Source organism: Erithacus rubecula (assembly GCF_903797595.1).
Source record: "Erithacus rubecula genome assembly, chromosome: 10".
NCBI classification, from domain to species: Eukaryota; Metazoa; Chordata; class Aves; order Passeriformes; family Muscicapidae; genus Erithacus; species Erithacus rubecula.
In genome coordinates this window covers 27,504,237-27,524,154 of record NC_136662.1, presented here as the reverse complement: position 1 = coordinate 27,524,154, position 19,918 = coordinate 27,504,237, and the positions used below count along the sequence as shown (strand labels likewise).

The 19,918-nt window shown below is 55.1% G+C and overlaps 1 protein-coding gene across 3 annotated transcripts in view; it reads left to right on the top strand.

Moving 5' to 3' along the window:
- Positions 1 to 19,918, top strand: part of CACNA1E (calcium voltage-gated channel subunit alpha1 E) — a 109,689-nt gene that overhangs the window by 68,768 nt on the left and 21,003 nt on the right. For all 3 annotated transcript variants that reach the window (XM_079313871.1, XM_079313872.1, XM_079313873.1), the window contains 17 exons: positions 4,732 to 5,313; positions 5,411 to 5,676; positions 6,247 to 6,406; positions 6,905 to 7,034; positions 7,506 to 7,565; positions 7,844 to 7,950; positions 12,846 to 12,942; positions 14,030 to 14,190; positions 14,562 to 14,699; positions 15,218 to 15,419; positions 15,614 to 15,778; positions 16,235 to 16,345; positions 17,268 to 17,351; positions 17,437 to 17,562; positions 17,722 to 17,787; positions 19,438 to 19,529; positions 19,649 to 19,814. In XM_079313871.1, the coding sequence (XP_079169997.1) occupies positions 4,732 to 5,313; positions 5,411 to 5,676; positions 6,247 to 6,406; positions 6,905 to 7,034; positions 7,506 to 7,565; positions 7,844 to 7,950; positions 12,846 to 12,942; positions 14,030 to 14,190; positions 14,562 to 14,699; positions 15,218 to 15,419; positions 15,614 to 15,778; positions 16,235 to 16,345; positions 17,268 to 17,351; positions 17,437 to 17,562; positions 17,722 to 17,787; positions 19,438 to 19,529; positions 19,649 to 19,814 (2,713 nt within the window). The remainder of the gene's footprint in view (positions 1 to 4,731; positions 5,314 to 5,410; positions 5,677 to 6,246; positions 6,407 to 6,904; positions 7,035 to 7,505; positions 7,566 to 7,843; positions 7,951 to 12,845; positions 12,943 to 14,029; positions 14,191 to 14,561; positions 14,700 to 15,217; positions 15,420 to 15,613; positions 15,779 to 16,234; positions 16,346 to 17,267; positions 17,352 to 17,436; positions 17,563 to 17,721; positions 17,788 to 19,437; positions 19,530 to 19,648; positions 19,815 to 19,918) is intronic.

Genomic DNA, 19,918 nt, shown 5'->3' with positions numbered 1-19,918 from the left:
TGAGCAGTGCCCTGTGTGTGTGTGTGAGCAGTGCCTGTGACTGTTTGTGAGCAGTGCCCGTGTGTGTGTGTGTGAGCAGTGCCTGTGTGTGTGTGAGCAGTGCCTGTGTGTGTGTGAGCAGTGCCTGTGTGTGTGTGTGAGCAGTGCCCCGTGTGTTTGTGTGTGAGTAGTGCCTGTGTGTGTGTGAGCAGTGTCTGTGTGTGTGTGAGCTATGCCTGTGTGTGTATGAGCAGTGCCTGTGTGTAGGTGTGAGAAGTGCCCTGTGTCTGTGTGGGTTTGAGCAGTGCCCTGTGTCTGTGTGTGCGTGAGAGCAGTGCCGTGTGTGTGTGGTTTTGAGCAGTGCCTGTGTGTGTGTGGTTGTTAGTAGTGCCCTGTGTGTGGGGGGGGTTTGAGCAGTGACCTGTGGGGGGGGGGGGGGGAAGTGCCTGTCTGTGTGTGTGAGCAGTGCCATGTGTGTATGTGTGTGAGGAGTGCCCTGTGTGTGTGGGGCGGTTTGAGCAGTGCCTGTGTGTGTTTGTGTGAGCAGTGCCCTTTGTGTTTGTCAGCACTGCCTGTGTGTGTGTGAGCTTTTCCTGAGTGTATGTGTGAGCAGTGCCTGTGTGTGTGTGAGCAGTGCCTGTGGGTGTGTGAGCAGTGCCCTGTGTGTGTGTGTGAGCAGTGCCTGTGTGTGTGTGAGCAGTGCCTGTGTGTGTGTGTGAGCAGTGCCCTGTGTGTATGTGTGTGTGTGAGCAGTGCCCTGTGTCTGTGTGGGCAGGGCCTGTGTGTGTGTCTGAGCAGTGCCTGTGTGTGTGAGCAGTGCCTGTGTATGTGACAGCAGTGCCTTTGAGTGTGTGTGAGCAGTGTCTGTGTGTGTGAGCAGTTCCTGTGTGTGTGTGATCAGTGCCCTGTGTGTGTGTGAGCACTGCCTTTGTGTGTGTGAGCAGTGCCCTGTGTGAGCGAGCTGTGCCTGTGTGTGTGTGTGAGCAGTGCCTGTGTGTGTGTGAGCAGTGCCTGTGTGTGTGTGAGCACTGACAGTGTGTGTTAGTGTGAGTAGTGCCTGTCTGTGTGTGATCAGTGTTTGTGTGTGTGTCAGCAGTGCCCTGTGTGTGAGTGAGCAGTGCCCTGTGTGTGTGTGTGAGCAATCTCTGTGTGTGTGTGAGCAGTGCCTGTGTGTGTGTGTGAGCAGTGCCCTGTGTGTGTGTGTGTGAGCAGTGCCCTGTGTGTGTGTAAGCAGTCACTGTGTGTGTATGTGTCTGAGCAATGCCTGTGTGTGTGAGCTGTGCGTGTGTGTGTGTGTGTATGAGCAGTCCCCTGTGTCTGTGTGAGCAATGCCTGTGAGTGTGTGTGAGCTGTGCCTGTGTGTGTGGTTTTGAGCAGTGCCCTGTGTGTGTGTGTGTGAGCAGTGCCCTGTGTGTGTGTCAGCAGTGCCTGTGTGTGTGTGTGAGCAGTGCCTGTGTGTGTGTGAACAGTGCCCTGTGTCTCTGTGGGCAGGGCCTGTGTGTGTGTGTGTGAGCAGTGCTCTGTGCGTGTGTGAGCAGTGCCTGTGTGTGTGTGTGAGCAGTGCTCTGTGCGTGTGTGAGCAGTGCCTGTGTGTGTGTGTGTGAGCAGTGCTCTGTGCATGTGTGAGCAGTGCCTGTGTGTGTGTGTGAACAGTGCCCTGTGTATGTGACAGCAGTGCCTGTGTGTGTGAGCAGTGCCTGTGTGTGTGTGTGAGCAGTGCCCTGTGTGAGTGAGCTGTGCCTGTGTGTGTGTGTGAGCAGTTCCTGTGTGTGTGTGTGTGTGAGCAGTTCCTGTGTGTGTGTGAGCACTGACAGTGTGTGTGTATGAGCAGTGCCTGTGTGTGTCTGAGCAGTGCCTGTGTGTGTGAGCTGTGCCTGTGTGTGTCTGAGCAGTGCCTGTGTGTGTGTGTGAGCAGTGCCCTTCCTATGTGTGGGTTTGAGCGGTGCCCTGTGTGTGTGTGAGCAGTGCCTGTGTGTGTGTGAGTGAGCAGTGACTGTGTGTTTGAGCACTGCCTGTGTGGGTGTGTGAGCAGTGTCTGTGTGTGTGTGTGAGCTGTGTCTGTGTGTGTGAGCAGTGCCTGTGTGTGTGTGAGCACTGCATTTGTGTGTGTGAGCAGTGCCTGTCTGTGTGTGTGAGCAGTGCCCTGTGTGAGCGAGCTGTGCCTGTGTGTGTGTGTGATCAGTGCCCTGTGTGTGTGTGTGAGCAGTGCCTTTGTGTGTGTGTGAGCACTGACAGTGTGTGTTAGTGTGAGTAGTGCCTGTCTGTGTGTGATCAGTGTTTGTGTGTGTGTCAGCAGTGCCCTGTGTGTGAGTGAGCAGTGCCCTGTGTGTGTGTGATCAGTGCCCTGTGTGTGTGTGAGCTGTGCCTGTGTGTGTCTGAGCAGTGCCTGTGTGTGTGTGTGAGCAGTTCCCTGTGTGTGTTAGTGTGAGCAGTGTCTATGTGTGTGTGAGCAGTGGCTGTCTGTGTGGGAGCAGTGCCTGTGGGTGTGTGAGCAGTGCCCTGTGTGTGTGTGTGAGCAATCTCTGTGTGTGTGTGAGCAGTGCCTTTGTGTGTGTGTGAGCAGTGCCTGTTGTGTGTGTGTGTGCTGTGCCTGTGTGTGTGTGAGCTGTGCCTGTGTGTGTCTGAGCAGTGTTTGTGTGTGTGTGAGCAGTTCCCTGTGTGTGTGTGTGAGCAGTGTCTGTGTGTTTGTGAGCAGTGTCTGTCTGTGTGTGAGCAGTGCCTGTGTGTGTGTGAGCAGTTCCCTGTGTGTGTGTGTGAGCAGTGTCTGTGTGTTTGTGAGCAGTGTCTGTCTGTGTGTGAGCAGTGCCTGTGTGTGTGTGAGCAGTGCCCTGTGTGTGTGTGTGAGCAGTGCCCTGTGTGTGTGTGAACAGTGCCTGTGTGTGTGTGTGAGCAGTGCCCTGTGTCTGTGTGGGCAGGGCCTATGTGTGTGTGAGGTGTCTCTGTGTGTGTGAGCAGTGCCCTGTGTGTTTTTGTGAGCAGTCACTGTGTGTTAGTGTGAGTAGTGCCTATCTGTGTGTGAGCAGTGCCTGTGTGTGTGTGAGCAGTGCCCTGTGTGTGTGTGTGTATGAGCAGTCCCCTGTGTCTGTGTGAGCAATGCCTGTGAGTGTGTGTGAGTAGAGCCCTGTGAGTGTGTGTGAGCTGTGCCTGTGTGTGTGTGTGAACAGTGCCTGTGTGTGTGTGGTTTTGAGCAGTGCCCTGTGTGTGTGTGTGAGCAGTGCCCTGTGTGTGTGTCAGCAGTGCCTGTGTGTGTGTGAACAGTGCCCTGTGTCTCTGTGGGCAGGGCCTGTGTGTGTGTCTGAGCAGTGCCTGTGTGTGTGTGTGAGCACTGCCTGTGTGTGTTTGAGCAGTGCCGTGTGTGTGTGATCAGTGCCCTGTGTGTGTGTGAGCACTGCCTGTCTGTGTGTGAGCAGTGTTTGTGTGTGTGTCAGCAGTGCCCTGTGTGTGTGTGAGCAATCTCTGTGTGTGTGTGAGCAGTGCCTTTGTGTGTGTGTGAGCAGTGCCCTGTGTGTGTGTAAGCAGTCACTGTGTGTGTGTGTGTTTGAGCAGTGCCTGTGTGTGTGTGAGCAGTTCCTGTGTGTGTGTGTGAGCAGTTCCTGTGTGTGTGTGTTAGCAGTGCTCTGTGTGTGTGAGCAGTGCCTGTGTGTGTGTGAGCCATGCCTGTGTGTGTGTGTGAGCAGTGCCTGTGTGTGTGTGTGAGCAGTTCCTGTGTGTGTGTGTGAGCAGTTCCTGTGTGTGTGTGTGTTAGCAGTGCTCTGTGTGTGTGTGTGAGCAGTGCCCTGTGTGTGTGTGAGAGCAGTGCCTGTGTGTGTGTGTGTGAGCAGTTCCTGTGTGTGTGTGTGAGCAGTTCCTGTGTGTGTGTGTGTTAGCAGTGCTCTGTGTGTGTGTGTGAGCAGTGCCCTGTGTGTGTGTGAGAGCAGTGCCTGTGTGTGTGTGAGCAGTGCCCTGTGTGTGTGTGTGAGCAGTGCCTGTGTGTGTGTGAGCAGTGCCCTGTGTGTGTGTGTGAGCAGTGCCTGTGTGTGTGTGAGCAGTGCCCTGTGTGTGTGTGTGAGCAGTTCCTGTGTGTGTGTGTTAGCAGTGCTCTGTGTGTGTGAGCAGTGCCTGTGTGGGTGTGGGCAGTGCTTGTGTGCCTGTGGGTGTACCGTGGGTGTGTTAGTAGTGCCCGTCCCGTGCCCGTGTGTGCTCTCGGGTGTTTCTCTGTGCCGCGGGTGTGTTGGGAAGGGCACATCTGTCTTCTCCATGGTGTTGATTTTTACGACTTGGTGGCACAGCCCAGGAGCCCAGTGTAGCTCCTTTCCCTCAGTCAAAATCGCTGCTTTTCAAGCCTCAAGGCAGACTTTCTGTGCTGGGAGAGAGGCAAGGACATGTCTCTGGATGCAGCAAGAGGGCTTTGCCTGTATTTCAGCTGTCCCCAGGCAGTCACTCCAGAGGATGGTGGTCCCTGTCTGTCTGGCACAGGGCAAGCCAGGATGCTGGCTGCTCCCAGAAGCTGGACGTGCTGCCTGAAAGCTTCAGGGCAGCGAGGAGGCTTTTGGGGCTCTTCATCCATCAGCCTGACGCTTTCTGAGGGGACACAGGCACTGTCAGCCCCATTTCCAAGGGACAGTGACGAAGCCTTAGCACGCCTGTAACCCTGGCGGTAGCGCTTCTTCTCCCTGGGATTCCCAGATCCAATCCAGGGCAGGTGCTTCCCCGGGGGATGCTGTGGGCAGCCGGGATGGTTGGTGACCCCTCGCTGTCCCCCCACGGTTGCAGGCGGGAGCGGCGGCGGCGGCACCACATGTCGGTATGGGAGCAACGCACCAGCCAGCTGCGCCGGCACATGCAGATGTCCAGCCAGGAGGGCATCAACAAGGACGAGCCGCCCCTCATCAATCCCCACGCCAGCATCTTCCGCAGGAAGAGACCCGGGGAAGGGATCACCCTGGAGAAATGTGCCGAGGAGCAGGGCAAGGGCGAGCGGCAGCTGGCCGAGGGATCCGAGCAGCCGGTCCCAGGGGCCAACCCCGGCGGTGGCGAGGCCAAGCGGGACAAGGACATGTGGCAGCAGAAATCCTGCCATGGGAACTGTGAGCCGGGGGAACAGGACGGGGCGGGAGGCAGCATCGAGGATAGAGCCAGGATGAGACAGAGCCAGCGGCGCAGCCGGCACCGCAGAGCCCGCATGGAGGGCAAGGACACGGCTGGCATCTTGGGCAGCCGCTCAGCCAGCCAGGAGACGGGGCTGGAGGAGGCCAGCGCTGCCGAGGGGGCGCAGGACGGGGACCGGCGTGGGGACGTGGCTGCAGCAGAGGCACTCATTCCAGGGGAGCCGGAGGCGAGCGGGGAGTCCATTAGGTTGGTACAAGAGGGCATCTTGCCATCCCCTCAGCTCCTCGTATTCTCTTCTTCTCCCACCCCCGTATCTCCTCACACGTTTTTCTCTACCCTGCAGGACGAACGGGGTCCCCGCAGGCGATGCCGATCTGATTGGGAGCGGCAGGAAGGGGAGCCCCGCGCACGCCGCGCCCGAGCCGCGCCCGGGGAAGGTGGCGGAGCAGGAGTGCAGCAGCCCGGACACGAGCGAGCAGGCGCTGCTGGAGCCCGGCCGCACCGTGAGCCGCAGCGAGCCCGACCTCTCCTCCATCGCCCCCAACGCCGACAAGGCCACCGAGAGCACGGCCATCATGATCGATGTCCACGACTCCGCTGTGGTACAGAGTGAGCGCCCGTCTCTCTTTCCTGAGCCCCCCTCCCAGCCCTCGGGCACCCCGAGGGGATGGAAAGCCGCTGGCGTGGCTTTTCCTGTCCGCATCCGTCAGCTGCTCCTTGCAGTACCTCACCCCACTTTTGCAGGGAGCCCGAATGCTGACGCACCAGCATCCCCTGGGGCCCCTGTCCCTTTCACACCTCTTTCCATCCTCCCCTTCATCTGATCCATCATTTCCTCTTCCTCTCTGCCTGGGCAAAACTCTCCTATTCCCTGTTTTTCCTGGAACATCTGTAGCCTCCGGCAGCTCACTGTCACTCAAACCCCTTAGCAGCATCCTCGCTGTCAAGGTGAGCTGCTTTAAACAGTGTTATTAATTAACCAGCAAGGTGAAAACTGGCCTTGTTAAACCCATTTCATCTGCTCCATCCCAGCAGCTGGTGTGATTTCTTCCTACCTAGTCCCTCTTCCCGTGACAGCACAGGGATTCAGAGCAGGAATAGGGGGGTGCCTGGGTGGCAAGGACACCCCAGGGTGTTGTCTGGGTGCAAGGCCGGGCAAAGGCTCTCGCTTTCCTGCAGTTAGCAACAAGACAGATGGTGAAGCCAGCCCCTTAAAGGAGGCCGAGACCAAGGAGGATGAGGAAGAAATGGAGAAGAAGAAGCGGAAGAAGGAAAAGAGCGAGACGGGCAAAGCGATGGTGCCGCACAGCTCCATGTTCATCTTCAGCACCACCAACCCGTGAGACATTTTCCACACTGGGGCTGGGGAGGTCTGCAAGGGGAAGCACCCCAGACATCTCCAAAATCTGGGAATCCCTGTGAGAAGGGAGCATCTCCCAAAGAGGGTTGATAAGCAGCCACGATGTTCCCCAAGCCCCACATGGCAGCTGCGCTCATGACTCTCTCTCCTGACTGCTGATTGCTAAGCTGGGATTTTTATTCATTGTTTGTTATATTTACCTGCAGTTTTCTGCTGCTCTGTAGCTCTTCCCCAGGCCCAGCAGCCTGGAAGAGTAAGCACCAGAGCTCCCTAGGGACTCTTCCTGCCTGGCTGTGGGGCTGAGACAGCTGAGGAGAGGGATCAACAAGCCCAAATTCCCCTTGGGCTCCTTTCTTTTTCTCCTCAGGCTTTGCTGCCCATCTCCCCACCCTGGCAGGGAGCGATACGGGATGGGGTGTGCATGTGGGCTGCAGCTGTGGCCTGCCAGGTACTCACAGGTGGGCTGTGTCCCTGCAGGGTGAGGAGGGCTTGCCACTACATCGTGAACCTGCGCTACTTTGAGATGTGCATCCTTCTGGTGATCGCCGCCAGCAGCATCGCCCTCGCCGCCGAGGATCCCGTCCTCACCAACTCCGACCGCAACAAGGTGATTGCAGCCCCTCCCGCTCCCCCCAGCAGGGCAGCAGAGCTCCTGTGGGATTCTGGCTCTGCAGGATCCGTGGGATCAGGGCAGGTGTTGGTGGCACTTGTGCTGTGTGCTGGAATCTGGCTTCTTCCCCATCACCTTCCATTATGTGAGTCACTCTCAGCTTCCCACACGTGGGATTTAGAGCCTGGGAAGAGATCAGGATGCCTGGCCAGCTGTAAAGTGGTTTGAACTGAGGAGATACTGGTACAGTCACTGGTATGGGGCACATGATCCTGGCTAGCAGGGTCATTTCCCAGCCACTTGTACGGGCAATGATTCCCTCCTGCCTGCATGGGCTGGGTTTGGGGTTCTCCTGAACTCTTAGGGACAAGGCTGGGTTTAGGTATGTTTGCCCTGAGCCAGGCGAGCTGCTGTAGCTGTGTGTCTGCTCAGCAGCAGCTGCAGAGCACCTGTGCCCTCTCTCTGCAGGTGCTGAGGTATTTTGACTACGTCTTCACTGGTGTCTTCACCTTCGAGATGGTGATCAAGGTAAGAGCCCTGACAGGGTGCAGCATCTCTGAGATATAGCTCAATTTTGCAGTTCTGCTCCTAAATTTAAATGGTAGAGCCCTTAAAGTCTGGTTCTCAGCAGTGGTGCTCCAGAGTGCTCAGCACTTTCTTTATGATCCTTGAGGCTTCCACAAAATATGAAATCCTACACCCAGGGCACCGGGATGTGTCTGCAGTGCCCCTATCCCCCAGCTTGTCCATTTGATGTCTGAGCTGCTCATTCCCTGCCTGTTTTTCTCTCTTCATCTCCCCTCCAGATGATTGATCAGGGCTTGATCCTGCAGGATGGCTCCTACTTCCGAGACCTGTGGAACATCCTGGATTTCATCGTGGTGGTGGGAGCGCTGGTGGCTTTTGCCTTGGCGTGAGTGGCTCCCTGCCTTCCTTGAGCTGGGGTGGGAGGAGGGTGCAGCTGTGTCTTACGGCTACTAAACTCTGATTTGCTCTCATATTTTATTTCTCTGCACCCTTCTGCTGTGCTTCTGGGACAGCTCCTGGCAGTGGTGTGTGGCTGCTCCAGAGATGTGTTTCTCCTTGTTTGTCAGAAGCTGGTGAGAAAGCAGGCAGGGAGCAGGGCAAGGCAAGCTGGAGATGCTAGGAAGATGTTGGTGGTGAAAGTGGATTTGAAACAGGGCAGAAGGGGCTGTTAGAGAGGGAGAAAATTCCCTAAAGGTGCCAGAGCTGGAGTTGTGCACCTGCTGTGAATCTTGGAGTGCACAGAGACAGCAAAAGCAGCAGCCTGCCAGGTGGAGCTGCACTCTGAACATGTTTGTGCTGGAAAGGGTATCCCTGGCTGGTGACTTTTCCTCTGGTCTGGGGGGACATCACTCTGGAGCCCTGCAGGAGTGCAGGGGATGAGGCCAGTGGGGTTTGTGCCAGCATCTTCTGTGGCATCACTGAGAGGGCTGTGTGCTTGCTCTGCAGTGTCCCCAGTGAGCAGTGCTTTGAGACTGGGCTCTGGGACTGAGCTTGTGGCAACTGTGGGTACTGGGGTGTCCATGGTGCCCATGCCATGGAGGGCAGGAGCACGCAGGGATGAGTTTCCTGCTGCTTTGATGCCCCCTGTGCTGCTGGCTGGTGCAGGGGGTGCAGTGTGTGGGATGTGTGGTGTCAAGGTGATGCTTCAGGGAAGGGGCATCCCTTGGTCCCCACTGGTGCCCAAGGAGGGGAGAGGAGGAGAGAGGAGAGGCTCAGGCTCCTTTGTCACACTGTTGTTCTCTCTTTGTGCCTGTGACACTGGCAGCAGTGGCTGGTGACAGGGGAGAGCCTGGCAGCCATGCAGGGACCCTTGGCCTTGTCCACAGCTCAGGTACTGTGTGGGCTCTTGGGGTGGCCACAAGGTCCCCTGGGGTGGCCACGAGGCCCCTCAGTGGATTACAGTCCGTAATCCATCTCACCCCAGACTGGGCAGCAGCTCCTTCTCCTGGTTCTCACCCACCTGCACCCCTCTGGCTTGTTGCTTGTGCCTTCCTCACCCTCCTCACCCCATTCCAGCCCCTGCTCTCTCCTCGGGCAGAGCAGGGGAGAATTCAGCTCACTCAGCTCGGGGATGAAGCACAGCCTGGCGTGGGGAAGGGGCTTGGGGCAGGTTGGCTGGATGGGAACAATGTTCTGAGCCTCTGGAAGGCCACACAGGCCACCAGGAGGGTGGACTGAGCCTCTCCAGGGTCTGGCTGGTCCCTCCTGTGCCAGGAGAGCCCCTTAGAGGGGCAGGGCTCAAGGGATCAGCAGCCTCAAGATGCACTGAGTGGTTTAGGAGGAGCCTCTTCCTTCCAAGGCAACTTCCATCAAGAATTTTGATGGCTGAAGAAGCACAGGTTGTTGGCTCAGCCTGCTCCTGGGTGGAAGGGTGTCCTCACCAGTGTACTTACTGTCTCCTTGCCCTCACCCCACAAGGGTGTCACAATTCCTGCAGGGCCCAGCACTGAGCATGTGGGGAAGCTGCCTGGCACCTTCCAGACCTGCTTTGCCACCTGCCTGCCTCCACCCTCCTCCAGAGGGAAGGATGTTCCCTCTAGACATGGGACAGCTGAATTCTCCAGGGTGAGCACCCCCATCAGCCCTGGCACCAAAATCCTTCCTGTGGAGAAGCCCTTGGCATCTCCACACATAAGTACTGGGGTCTCCTTGCAGCCACAGCTGGGGAAATACTGAGCTGCTTGTGCCATGGATGGGGCTTTTAATAATGCAAACACGCAGGATTGTCCATCTGCCCTGCCTCCAGCGTAGCTCCTGCTGGAGGAGATGAGCTCATGGCTTTGGGATTGAAGGGAACAAAGGCACCACGGTGATTTCTGATGGGTTCATACATTATAAAGCATTTATAAGAACACCTGCCTCTCCCCTCAGCAGCCCAGCACTGCCATGGGAGCTGCAGGATATTTGCCAGCTCTCCATGTCCCAGCCTGCTGCCCTCCCTCCCACCCTCCCTCCTGGTCTCCAGGGGAAGCTCTGGTGGTGATGTGTCAATCCCTCTGCTTTTCTTCTCCCTCCAAGATATGGGGCCAGAGCAGGGGAAGTCCTTCTCCTTCTCCTTCTCCTTCTCCTTCTCCTTCTCCTTCTCCTTCTCCTTCTCCTTCTCCTTCTCCTTCTCCTTCTCCTTCTCCTTCTCCTTCTCCTTCTCCTTCTCCTTCTCCTTCTCCTTCTCCTTCTCCTTCTCCTTCTCCTTCTCCTTCTCCTTCTCCTTCTCCTTCTCCTTCTCCTTCTCCTTCTCCTTCTCCTTCTCCTTCTCCTTCTCCTTCTCCTTCTCCTTCTCCTTCTCCTTCTCCTTCTCCTTCTCCTTCTCCTTCTCCTTCTCCTTCTCCTTCTCCTTCTCCTTCTCCTTCTCCTTCTCTTCTCCTGGATGAGAGCAGCTGGTGGCTGAGTCCTGCACTTCCCAGCAGGAATGCTGGGCTGTGCCATGCAGGTTTCCTGCCCCTTTTGCCTCCCCTCTGCACTCTGGTGTTCCCACAGGGATGCTGGGTGGCCGTGGGCACAGCAGGAGATCTTTGAGCTGGTTCAGCAGTGCCACCATCACCCACAGGCTGTCTGTGCCACATCCAAATCACTGATAACCAAGTGTCCAGCCCCAGAGCCATCTCTTTGAGTGCCATTGTGGCTTGTCCACAGCTCCCTGGGAGGCCACAAATCCTGAGAGAGAGGCTGTCTCTATTCATCCGTAGCTCTCCACATGGAAAGCTAATACATCAATCCATACACAGAGTAAATAAAAAGCTGTAAATCTCCAAAGAGTTCAAATTAAATTAGTTGAAATAACAAGAACCACAACTAAAGACCCTGCTTGCCTGTGCATCTCTCCAAGGAGGCATTTCACATTCACAGCAGCTGTGCAGAGCTGCCCAGGGGTGGTGGAAAGGTTGGTGGGGAGGTTGAGTGGCCAGAGTGGAGCTCTTGGTGTGCAGGGGCTGATTACCCAGCAGAGGGGCCCCTTTCCTGGCAGCATCTCCTTGTGCCCTTTGGCACCAGGGCCTGGAAGCAAGAAGGACCTGTAGGTATTGTAAAATAACCTGGTGTGAGGCAAGTCAGTGCAGAGGTCCCACCACAAAAGTGCTGCAAAGTTAAATTGTCACCTTTTCAGCACACCTCCCACATGTTGGACTAACACACAGCCAGGAGCTGGGGTTAGTTTTGTGTGCTGTAGGAAATGACCCACTGACCCCCACCCCTCTTGGCTAAGGAGCACCATGTGCCTCCATGCTGTTGCCCACTGTCCCACTCCATGCAGGCTCCTCTTGCAGCAGAGCTTTCTCCATGTGCCTCCCACCCAAAACCTCCAGCAGGGAGGGCAGGAGGAGCTTCTGGGTGAGTCCCTGCCTGGAGATGTGCCCCATGCTGAAGGGTACAACATGGTCTGCTCACTGTGCCTTCCACCCCAGGTCTGGAGTGGTGGGCAGCAGCTGCAGGGTCCCCATGCAGCTTCCCTGACACTTTTCTTACCTTCCTCCTCTCTCTTTTTCCATCTCTCTGCTGCTGGTGCTTGGTGGCTGCTGGGCTGGATCGCCGACAGGAATGCTTTGGGGTAACTATGGCGCTCGAGATCTTGGGGGATGCTGTTCCTGGGGGTGCAGGGGGTGGGTGCAGCTGGATCAGGTCAGTCTGTCCAGCACCTGGGATGGCCCTTAGCTGCATTTTCAGCACACTGCTCTGCAGGCATTCCTGAGGGCTGGAGGATCCCCCCTCAGCAGGGGCCAGACACTGCAGTTGGGGTGTCCTTGGTGACAGCTTGCACCAGCTGAGTGCTGCCCTCAAACCCTCAGCCAGATGCCCCAGGCCCTTATCCAGGCTCTATTTCAAAGTGACTCTTAGGTCTGTCTGTACAGTTGCTTCCCATGCATGTGAGGGCTGTGCTCCTAGGGAGGACTATTAATTAGTGGTTTTGTTTACATCTCGTAATGATTAAGCCCATTATTGTACTCCCTGTTGCATTAACCCTCGCCAAGGAGCTGTGTAATTGGGAGCATCTGTTGTTGCAAGTAATTTCCTTGACGTTTTTCAAGGGTGCCTGGTGGATCCAAGCTGTGTCACCTTCACCAGGACCTTGCTGCTCCACCCTGAGATCCAGTCTTTATTAAAAGACAAGGAAAATATCCCTGGTATTTTGGTAGGAGAATAATCATCACATTCAAAAAATGAGGGTCATGAGGGGGCTCTTCTAAAGAATTCTCCCTCAGCTGACTTGGGGTGAGGGAAAGAGCAGCCCTGATTTGGAGAGACCTTAGAGACCCTTCCAAGGGTCCAACCCCTGTGCCTTGGGCAGGCACACCTTCCACTAGACCAGTTTGTTCAGGGCCCCATCTAACTTTGCCTGGAACACTTCCAGGGATGGGCCACCCACAATTTCCCTGGCAATGCAGACCCCATTGAGTGAACCACCCTCGTGTCATTCTGAATTTCTTGCAACTGGTAGGAAATGATTTGCAGGGATGGTGACCTTTGCAAACATCATGTGAATGAAGGAGGGAAGCAAACCTCCTGGTGCTGCCTGTGCCCTGCAAACCTCCTGGCACTGCCTGCCCCAGCCCTGGCACTAGTTTGCTCAGGACAGAGAGGATTACCTTGTTTTCCATCCCTGCTGGCTGTTGGAGGAGCCGTGTTCAGGTGGGCTGAGCACTCAGCAGTGTTTGTGCCCCTCCTGTTCCCATCTCCACACGTGCTGGGAGGGTGTTGTGGGCAGTTCAGCTCCCCAGGGCACCCAGGTCTACAAGGTTATTGTCTCTCTGTTCCACTTTTGGGTGCGTGTGCCTCCCTCCAACGTGGCAGGACCAACAAGGGCCGGGATATCAAGACCATCAAGTCTCTCCGTGTGCTGCGGGTCTTGAGACCCCTGAAAACCATCAAGAGACTGCCCAAGCTGAAGGTAATGAGCTCCATCTCCTGCCTTACATCCTCTTCTCCTCTTCTCTGGGAGCAGGGACCACCACAGTGAGTTGCTTGTGAGCAATAAACAAGTTTTCAAGGCTTTTGGGGTGTTTTAGGAGCCCTGTCTGCAACCACAACACTCTTCAGGCTGCTTTGTGTCTGGAAGTGCAGTGAGATTTTAAAAGCAAGCCTGGGCCAGAAGTAGATACTCTGCCAGGGAAAGTGGGGCTTGAGTGGATAAAAGGGAGCAAAGCCCAGATGTTCTCCTGAAAAATAGGCTGCCCTGGTTTTGGAGAGCTCAAATCTCTTTCCAAAGTTTTTGATCTTTCCCACCAGAACAGGTCACAAACAGCTCTGGGTTTTGTGTGCTGTGCTGTCACGCTGTTGCACTGGAGAGGGATTTCCCATCTCAATAATGGGATTAATTCTGCATCACAGGTAGGATTATGAATTTGCCTACCCTAGCTGATGTGGTACAGAGCCAAAAAAGAGTATGAGACCAAGGAAGCCCTTTTTTTACTTGTAAGTGTTTTGGCTGATGAGACCCAGAGTGGCACCCCAGAAACATGGGGTTTGACCCCAACTTTTCTTCCTGATCAGTGGATGGAGTCAGCCCATGTCAGTTCATTTCTGGAAGTGGCTGTCCCCATCATGGAACAGAGACAAGGACAATCCCCACTTGAAGTGCTGTGAGAATCAGGGCTGAGAGCACTGAGGAACGTGCTGCTGTGGCAGGCAGAGGTATTTGCTCTGCCTTGTTATTTGGGGTGATGCGAAATGATGAAGTGTTCACTAATTAGTCTCGAGTGCTGCTAATTGCATAATTAGGATGGTCCTCCATCTACTTCCCTGGTTGCAGAGAACACTGAGGATACAAATATGCATCCCTGGTGCTGTCTCAGGGGCTGCATGGTGCCTACACGTGTGCTGTGGGCACTCTGGGTGTTAACCTCATTCACAAAATGCCTTTTGGCCTGGGAGAAGACTCAGCTCTTTCTCTCTTTCCCCAGCAAGTAGCACTGTCTTGGTCCTGCCCTTTGCCAGGGCTGTGGCCTCCCCAGGGTGAGCTCTGCCCTCCCTTCCAGGCTGTTTTTGACTGCGTTGTGACATCTCTCAAGAACGTCTTCAACATCCTCATTGTCTACAAGCTCTTCATGTTCATCTTCGCCGTCATTGCCGTGCAGCTCTTCAAGGGGAAGTTCTTCTACTGCACTGACAGCTCGAAGGACACGCAGAAGGACTGCATGTAGGTGCCCTGTGCAGTAGGTCTGGTGCTGCTGACCCCTCTGGCGAGGGCAGGGTGCTGGGTTGTGTCTGCTGTGACTCCCCATTAAGTCCTTGGCCATGACTTGCTCCTGGGGACAGCATGGGCTGAGCCTTGTTCCCCAGTGCTGTGGCCCATCCTTCTGTGGGGTGCAGAGCCCGTAATTTGCTCCTGTTCTTTCCTCCTTCTCTATTCTCTTTCCCCCTTCCTCATTGTTGTTATCCAGATTCTCCCCAGTTTTTTCCCTGTGGGAGGAGAGATGATGCCCCCCCCACACCCACGGTGTTCAAACTCACCTTCCCATACTCTGGTAACCCAAAAACCCAAGGTCACTGCTCCCTCCAACCTTGCAGAGGGAACTATGTGGACCATGAGAAGAACAAGATGGAGGTGAAATGCCGGGAGTGGAAGCGTCACGAGTTCCACTATGACAATATCATCTGGGCTCTGCTCACCCTGTTCACGGTGTCCACCGGTGAGGGGTGGCCCCAGTGAGTATTCTGCTGGGTCTGTCCCCTTGAATAGGGGTGGTCATATCCTTGTTGGGGTGGTCAGGTTACACCCAGTGGGACTGAGAGAGGAGCTGCTGGGCCAGGAGGCAGAGAACGTAACAAATTATACCAGCACAAAAGAGCTTTTAGCCCCGCTCTGAGACTGGGGCAGTGGCTGGGGTTGGCTTCTTCCTTAGGGAGGGAGTGATGGATAATCTCTTTTTTGTGTGTCCTGGAGATATATTTTAGGTCAATATTAAAGATAACGGTAGGACTGGGCCTCTCTAAATGCTCATGTGAGTTTGGGCGATATTTTTTGAGAGCAGGAAAATCCATTTTCCATCAGGGATGTGGCAAAGCGCCATAAAACAAGCTGTAGCCATTTAAAAGGGTCATCCATGAAAGCAGATTAGGACAGAGCTTCTCTTCACAATACAATGCAGAGACAGACAGAGTTGGGTCCCACTGGAAGTGGTGGATGTATCCCTGGTTGCTTTTCTTCACCTCTCTGCCCACAGGGTGCTGCAGCACTCGGTGGATGTGACGGAGGAGGACCGCGGGCCCAGCCGCAGCAACCGCATGGAAATGTCCATTTTTTATGTCGTCTACTTTGTGGTCTTCCCTTTCTTCTTTGTCAACATTTTCGTGGCTCTCATCATCATCACGTTCCAAGAGCAAGGAGACAAAATGATGGAGGAGTGCAGCCTGGAGAAGAATGAGGTATGGTCTGGGAATGGGAAACGGGGATGTTTCCATGAGGGTTTTTTAGCAATGTGGGAGCTGGGAATTCCCTTGCTGTTGAAAAGGTGAGAAACCCGTGAGCCAGCTGCCTTTCCAGATCATGAAGGAAAGAACTGCAGCAGCCAGCACCTCCCGGGTGTCCGTGGGGTCTGATGGGTGTTATTGTGTTGCAGAGGGCCTGCATTGACTTCGCCATCAGCGCCAAGCCCCTGACGCGGTACATGCCCCAGAACAGACACACCTTCCAGTACCGCGTGTGGCACTTCGTGGTGTCCCCGTCCTTCGAGTACACCATCATGGCCATGATAGCGCTCAACACCGTGGTGCTCATGATGAAGGTGAGCTGCTGCTCAGAGTGAGGATCCATCAGGGTGGGAGCAGAGGGTGCTTTGGTTGTGTAAATGCTTTGAGACAGTGTCCGTGTATTCCCTTGGCACAGCTGCTTGAAACAACACAGGACCCAAGGTGTCACCTTTTCTAAAAGAAGTGACCCAAATTATTTAGACCTCTCAGCTATTGCTGGCAGATCTGGATTTCCTCTGTGCTCCCTTCTTAGAAGTGGCATCTGTCCTGGGAGAGGGGTGGAGAGAGTAAGGAGGAGATGTTCTTGATGCCCTCAGGGCAAGGAGCACAGACCACCACAGGCCTGTCCTGAGGGAGGGGTGAGGAAAGAAAGGAATTCTGAAGGCAGCCAGGGCAGCAAACATAGGCCATGTCAGGTCAGTGCTGGGACAGTCATCAGCCAAGAGGCTGGCAGGCCCCCTCCTGGCTAGTGCTGTCTCTGTTTCCATCAGTACTATTCTGCTCCATACACCTATGAGCTGGCCCTGAAGTACCTGAACATTGCCTTCACCATGGTGTTCTCCTTGGAGTGTGTCCTCAAGATCATCGCTTTTGGCTTCCTGGTGAGTGCCTGCTCCTGTTCTTTATGAGCTTTTAATTTGGACTTCGGGGGTGTACAGATCACAAAGGGAAGGTGTTAATACTGTGAGGTTGCTGCTACTTATTTTGGACCCTGCTTTTGGGCTGGAATCCTTTGGTTCTCATTGCACTTCCCAGTGCTGGATGCTTCTGGGAGAAGCCACGCTGCTGTTTTAATTCTTGCCTTATGCTCTGTGCCTGAACCATTCATGTTCGGTGCTGCTGCTCTGTTAGAGCCCACTGCTGCTGCACATGCTGGTGGCTGTGCTCCCTTGTCCCCACAAGTCAGGAGGTGCTGGTGCACTTCTGTCCTTGGGCTGTACCAGCTGGACCAGACCTGAGCAGCAGTGAGACCTTCCTGACTGATTCACAGTCCTCAAGCTCCCAGCTGCTCATTTGAGGTCTGAAACCACGGGATTGCTTTCTCTTCAGCTATTCTTTGCTGCTTATGGGAGACAGAGTTCACTATCAGGAGGGTTTCTAGCCACCCTCCTTGCTCCCAGTAGCATTTGTTACGGTCATGTTTGGTCTTGTACCAGCTGCTGCACAAATACTGGGGCTGAGATATGTTCAGTGAAGAGGAGGGCAAAGCAGCCTCCTGTCTGTGAGGGTCAATGTACCAAGCTGTTGCAGCCTGACCTAGGCTGGGGCTGCTTTTCCTGCTCTCATTTGCCAGGGTGGTCTGTGGCATGAATCATCTCCCAGCAGAAGCTGCTTGCTGCAGACATGCTCAGGTCTGACACTGTCTCAGACACAGGATGGTGTTCCGGACCGTGGCTGCATACAAATGGGCTGAGAGGTCTCCACCACTGTCCATGAGCAGCTTTGGCCTGTGGCCCAGCACCCTTCAGACCTGCCATCCCTGCGCTCAATTCCATGTTCCTTCTCTCCCTCTTTCTTTGGCAGAATTATTTCCGGGACACCTGGAACATCTTTGACTTCATCACGGTCATCGGCAGCATTACGGAGATCATCCTGACGGACACCAAGGTGAAGCAGGGGCTGGGAGCAGCAGGGTGTGGGGTGGTGGTGGGGGTTCCCACCTCCCTCTGACCCTCTCATCTCCTCCTCCCAGCTGGTGAACACCAGCAGCTTCAACATGAGCTTCCTGAAGCTTTTCCGGGCTGCTCGTCTCATCAAGCTGCTCCGCCAGGGCTACACCATCCGCATCCTGCTCTGGACGTTTGTGCAGTCCTTCAAGGTCAGTCTCATGTGCTCTGACCTCTTCCCAGGCCACAGGCATGTGCTGCTGCTTCCCAAGGCCTTGTAGGATGGACCAGCACAGCTCACCTGCGTGTTTTTATACTCCTCTGGGGCTGGACCTGTGATAGATGAGATGACTCATCTGCTTCTCTTGCAGGCGCTCCCCTATGTCTGCCTCCTGATTGCCATGCTTTTCTTCATCTACGCCATCATTGGGATGCAGGTGAGACAGACATGTCCCTGTGTGTCCCTCTGGCACAGACAGTGACACCAGCACGTCCCCAGTATGGCACACAGGAGCAAGCCTTGAGTCTGCCTGTCATTGCTGCGCCCAGTCACAGTGCCAGGAAGGTGCTGAGGATGGAACAGCTTCTTTGGGAGCTGCAGGGCCACATGCCCTGAGGAAACTGTCATGGGCTCGTTCAGTCAAGCTCCACAACTGCCTTCCCAACTGGTGCCTTTGGAGATGTGACCTCGGGGACTCAGCTGGGTGTCTGCCATCCATCTTGTCCCTGTAGCTGCACCACTGGCAGTCTGTTTGGGTGTCACCCAGCTGGTGAGGGGTCTGCAGAGCACAGGGAGGTTCAGCTTTGCCAGCTCCAGCTGGTGAATAAGAGGCATGTGAGCTGAACCCTGCACATGCCGCGGGGCTGGCTCGCCTCTGCTGTGACTAAATCCCACGCTGGGGATGTGACAAAGCGTCCTCGACGAGGAGCACTGGGGATGTGGAGCTTCCCAATGAGCTGCCTCAGTACCCAATGCCTCACAGGAGCTGATTTTGGGGTGACAGAGGCCCCTGGCTTGTGCAGCTTGGCTGGTTTTTGCCACCCTGTCCTACACACCTCGGCACCAGCTCCAGGTGTTCTCCTAAACAGCCACCATCTGACTCAGCCCCCCTCCCTGCTGGGTGGTAGTATTAGATTTATTTATTTATTTTTAATTTTTTTTTTATTTTAACACCATTGTGAACAAATCCCCAAGCAGTAAAGTCTGTGGGCGTTATTTGAGCAAAATAGCTGGAGGCAGAAAATATTCTACAATTACACATTCCAAAAAACCTGTACAGGGAAAAAATACTCTGCAGTTGGTGTATTTTTAGGTTCAGGGAAAGGGGAATAAATATTTAACAGTAATAACAGCGCATTTTTCCAATTTGAGACACTTTTCGAATGTTCTGTATGTCTTACCGCAGCCTTGGCTGAGGGTTGTTGTTAGAATATTGTCCATAGCTTGATCTTTGGTGCCTCTCATGGCCCTGGGGGTGGTGGGGTCTGTCTCTCCTTCCCTGAGCCCTTCCTCTCCAGGCTGTTTGCAGTGCCTGGCTCCAGCATCACAGGCCATTTCTCCACCAAACTCCTGGGATTATCCAGGATTGTCCAGCACCCAGCCAGGATGGTGGGACTTTGTCCCTGCACCTCCAGCATAGCTGGGGTCTCTGGGTGCCACTTGGTGCCCAGATGGCATCGAGGGATGGATGTGGAATGGTTGCACTCAGCTGATCCCAGACCCTCCGTGCTCCTGTTTCCATGGCAGCTCAGCCTCTCGCAGCCTTTGCCACCCACAGCAAATCCCTGCCAAGGAGGGGAGAGTCTCCTTCCCCGATGGCTGCCTGGCGCCAGCTCCTTGGCACGCTGGCCCCAGCGTGTTTGCTGGGACACTTTTCTGCAACCACAGACTCAGAGGATGCTTTGGGTTGGAAGGGACTTTAAAGGGCACCTCGTCCAACCCCGTGGCAGGGACATCTTTAGCTAGATCAGCACTCTGTCCAACCTGACCCTCAACATTTTCCAGGATGGCAATGTGAACATGCAGCTGCTTCCCTGGCTGACAATCTCTTGCCTGAAGAGCTGAGCTCTTTCTCTCCCTTCTGTAGGTTTTTGGCAATATCAAACTGGATGAGGAAAGCCACATTAACCGGCACAACAACTTCCGCAGCTTCCTGGGCTCCCTGATGCTGCTCTTCAGGTGAGCAGCCTTGGCAAATGTTCCCCATGCCAGAGGTTTAATTCGGGCAGGGGGTGGTGAGGTTTCTCTTGGGTACATCCGTGCCACCACGAGCTGCTGACAGGCTGTGTTGGGGACAGGAGTGCCACTGGAGAGGCGTGGCAGGAGATCATGCTGTCCTGCCTGGAGGGCAAAGGCTGCGAGCCGGACACCACGGCCACGTCCGGGCAGAACGAGAACGAGCGCTGCGGCACCGACCTGGCCTATGTCTACTTTGTGTCCTTCATCTTCTTCTGCTCCTTCCTGGTGAGCTGCCCCCTCTCGGGGCTCTGGGGATCCCCCTTGTCAGCACCCCAGCCGTCAGGTCATCTTCCACCACCTTCCCACAATCACTCTTCTCTCTCCTTTTC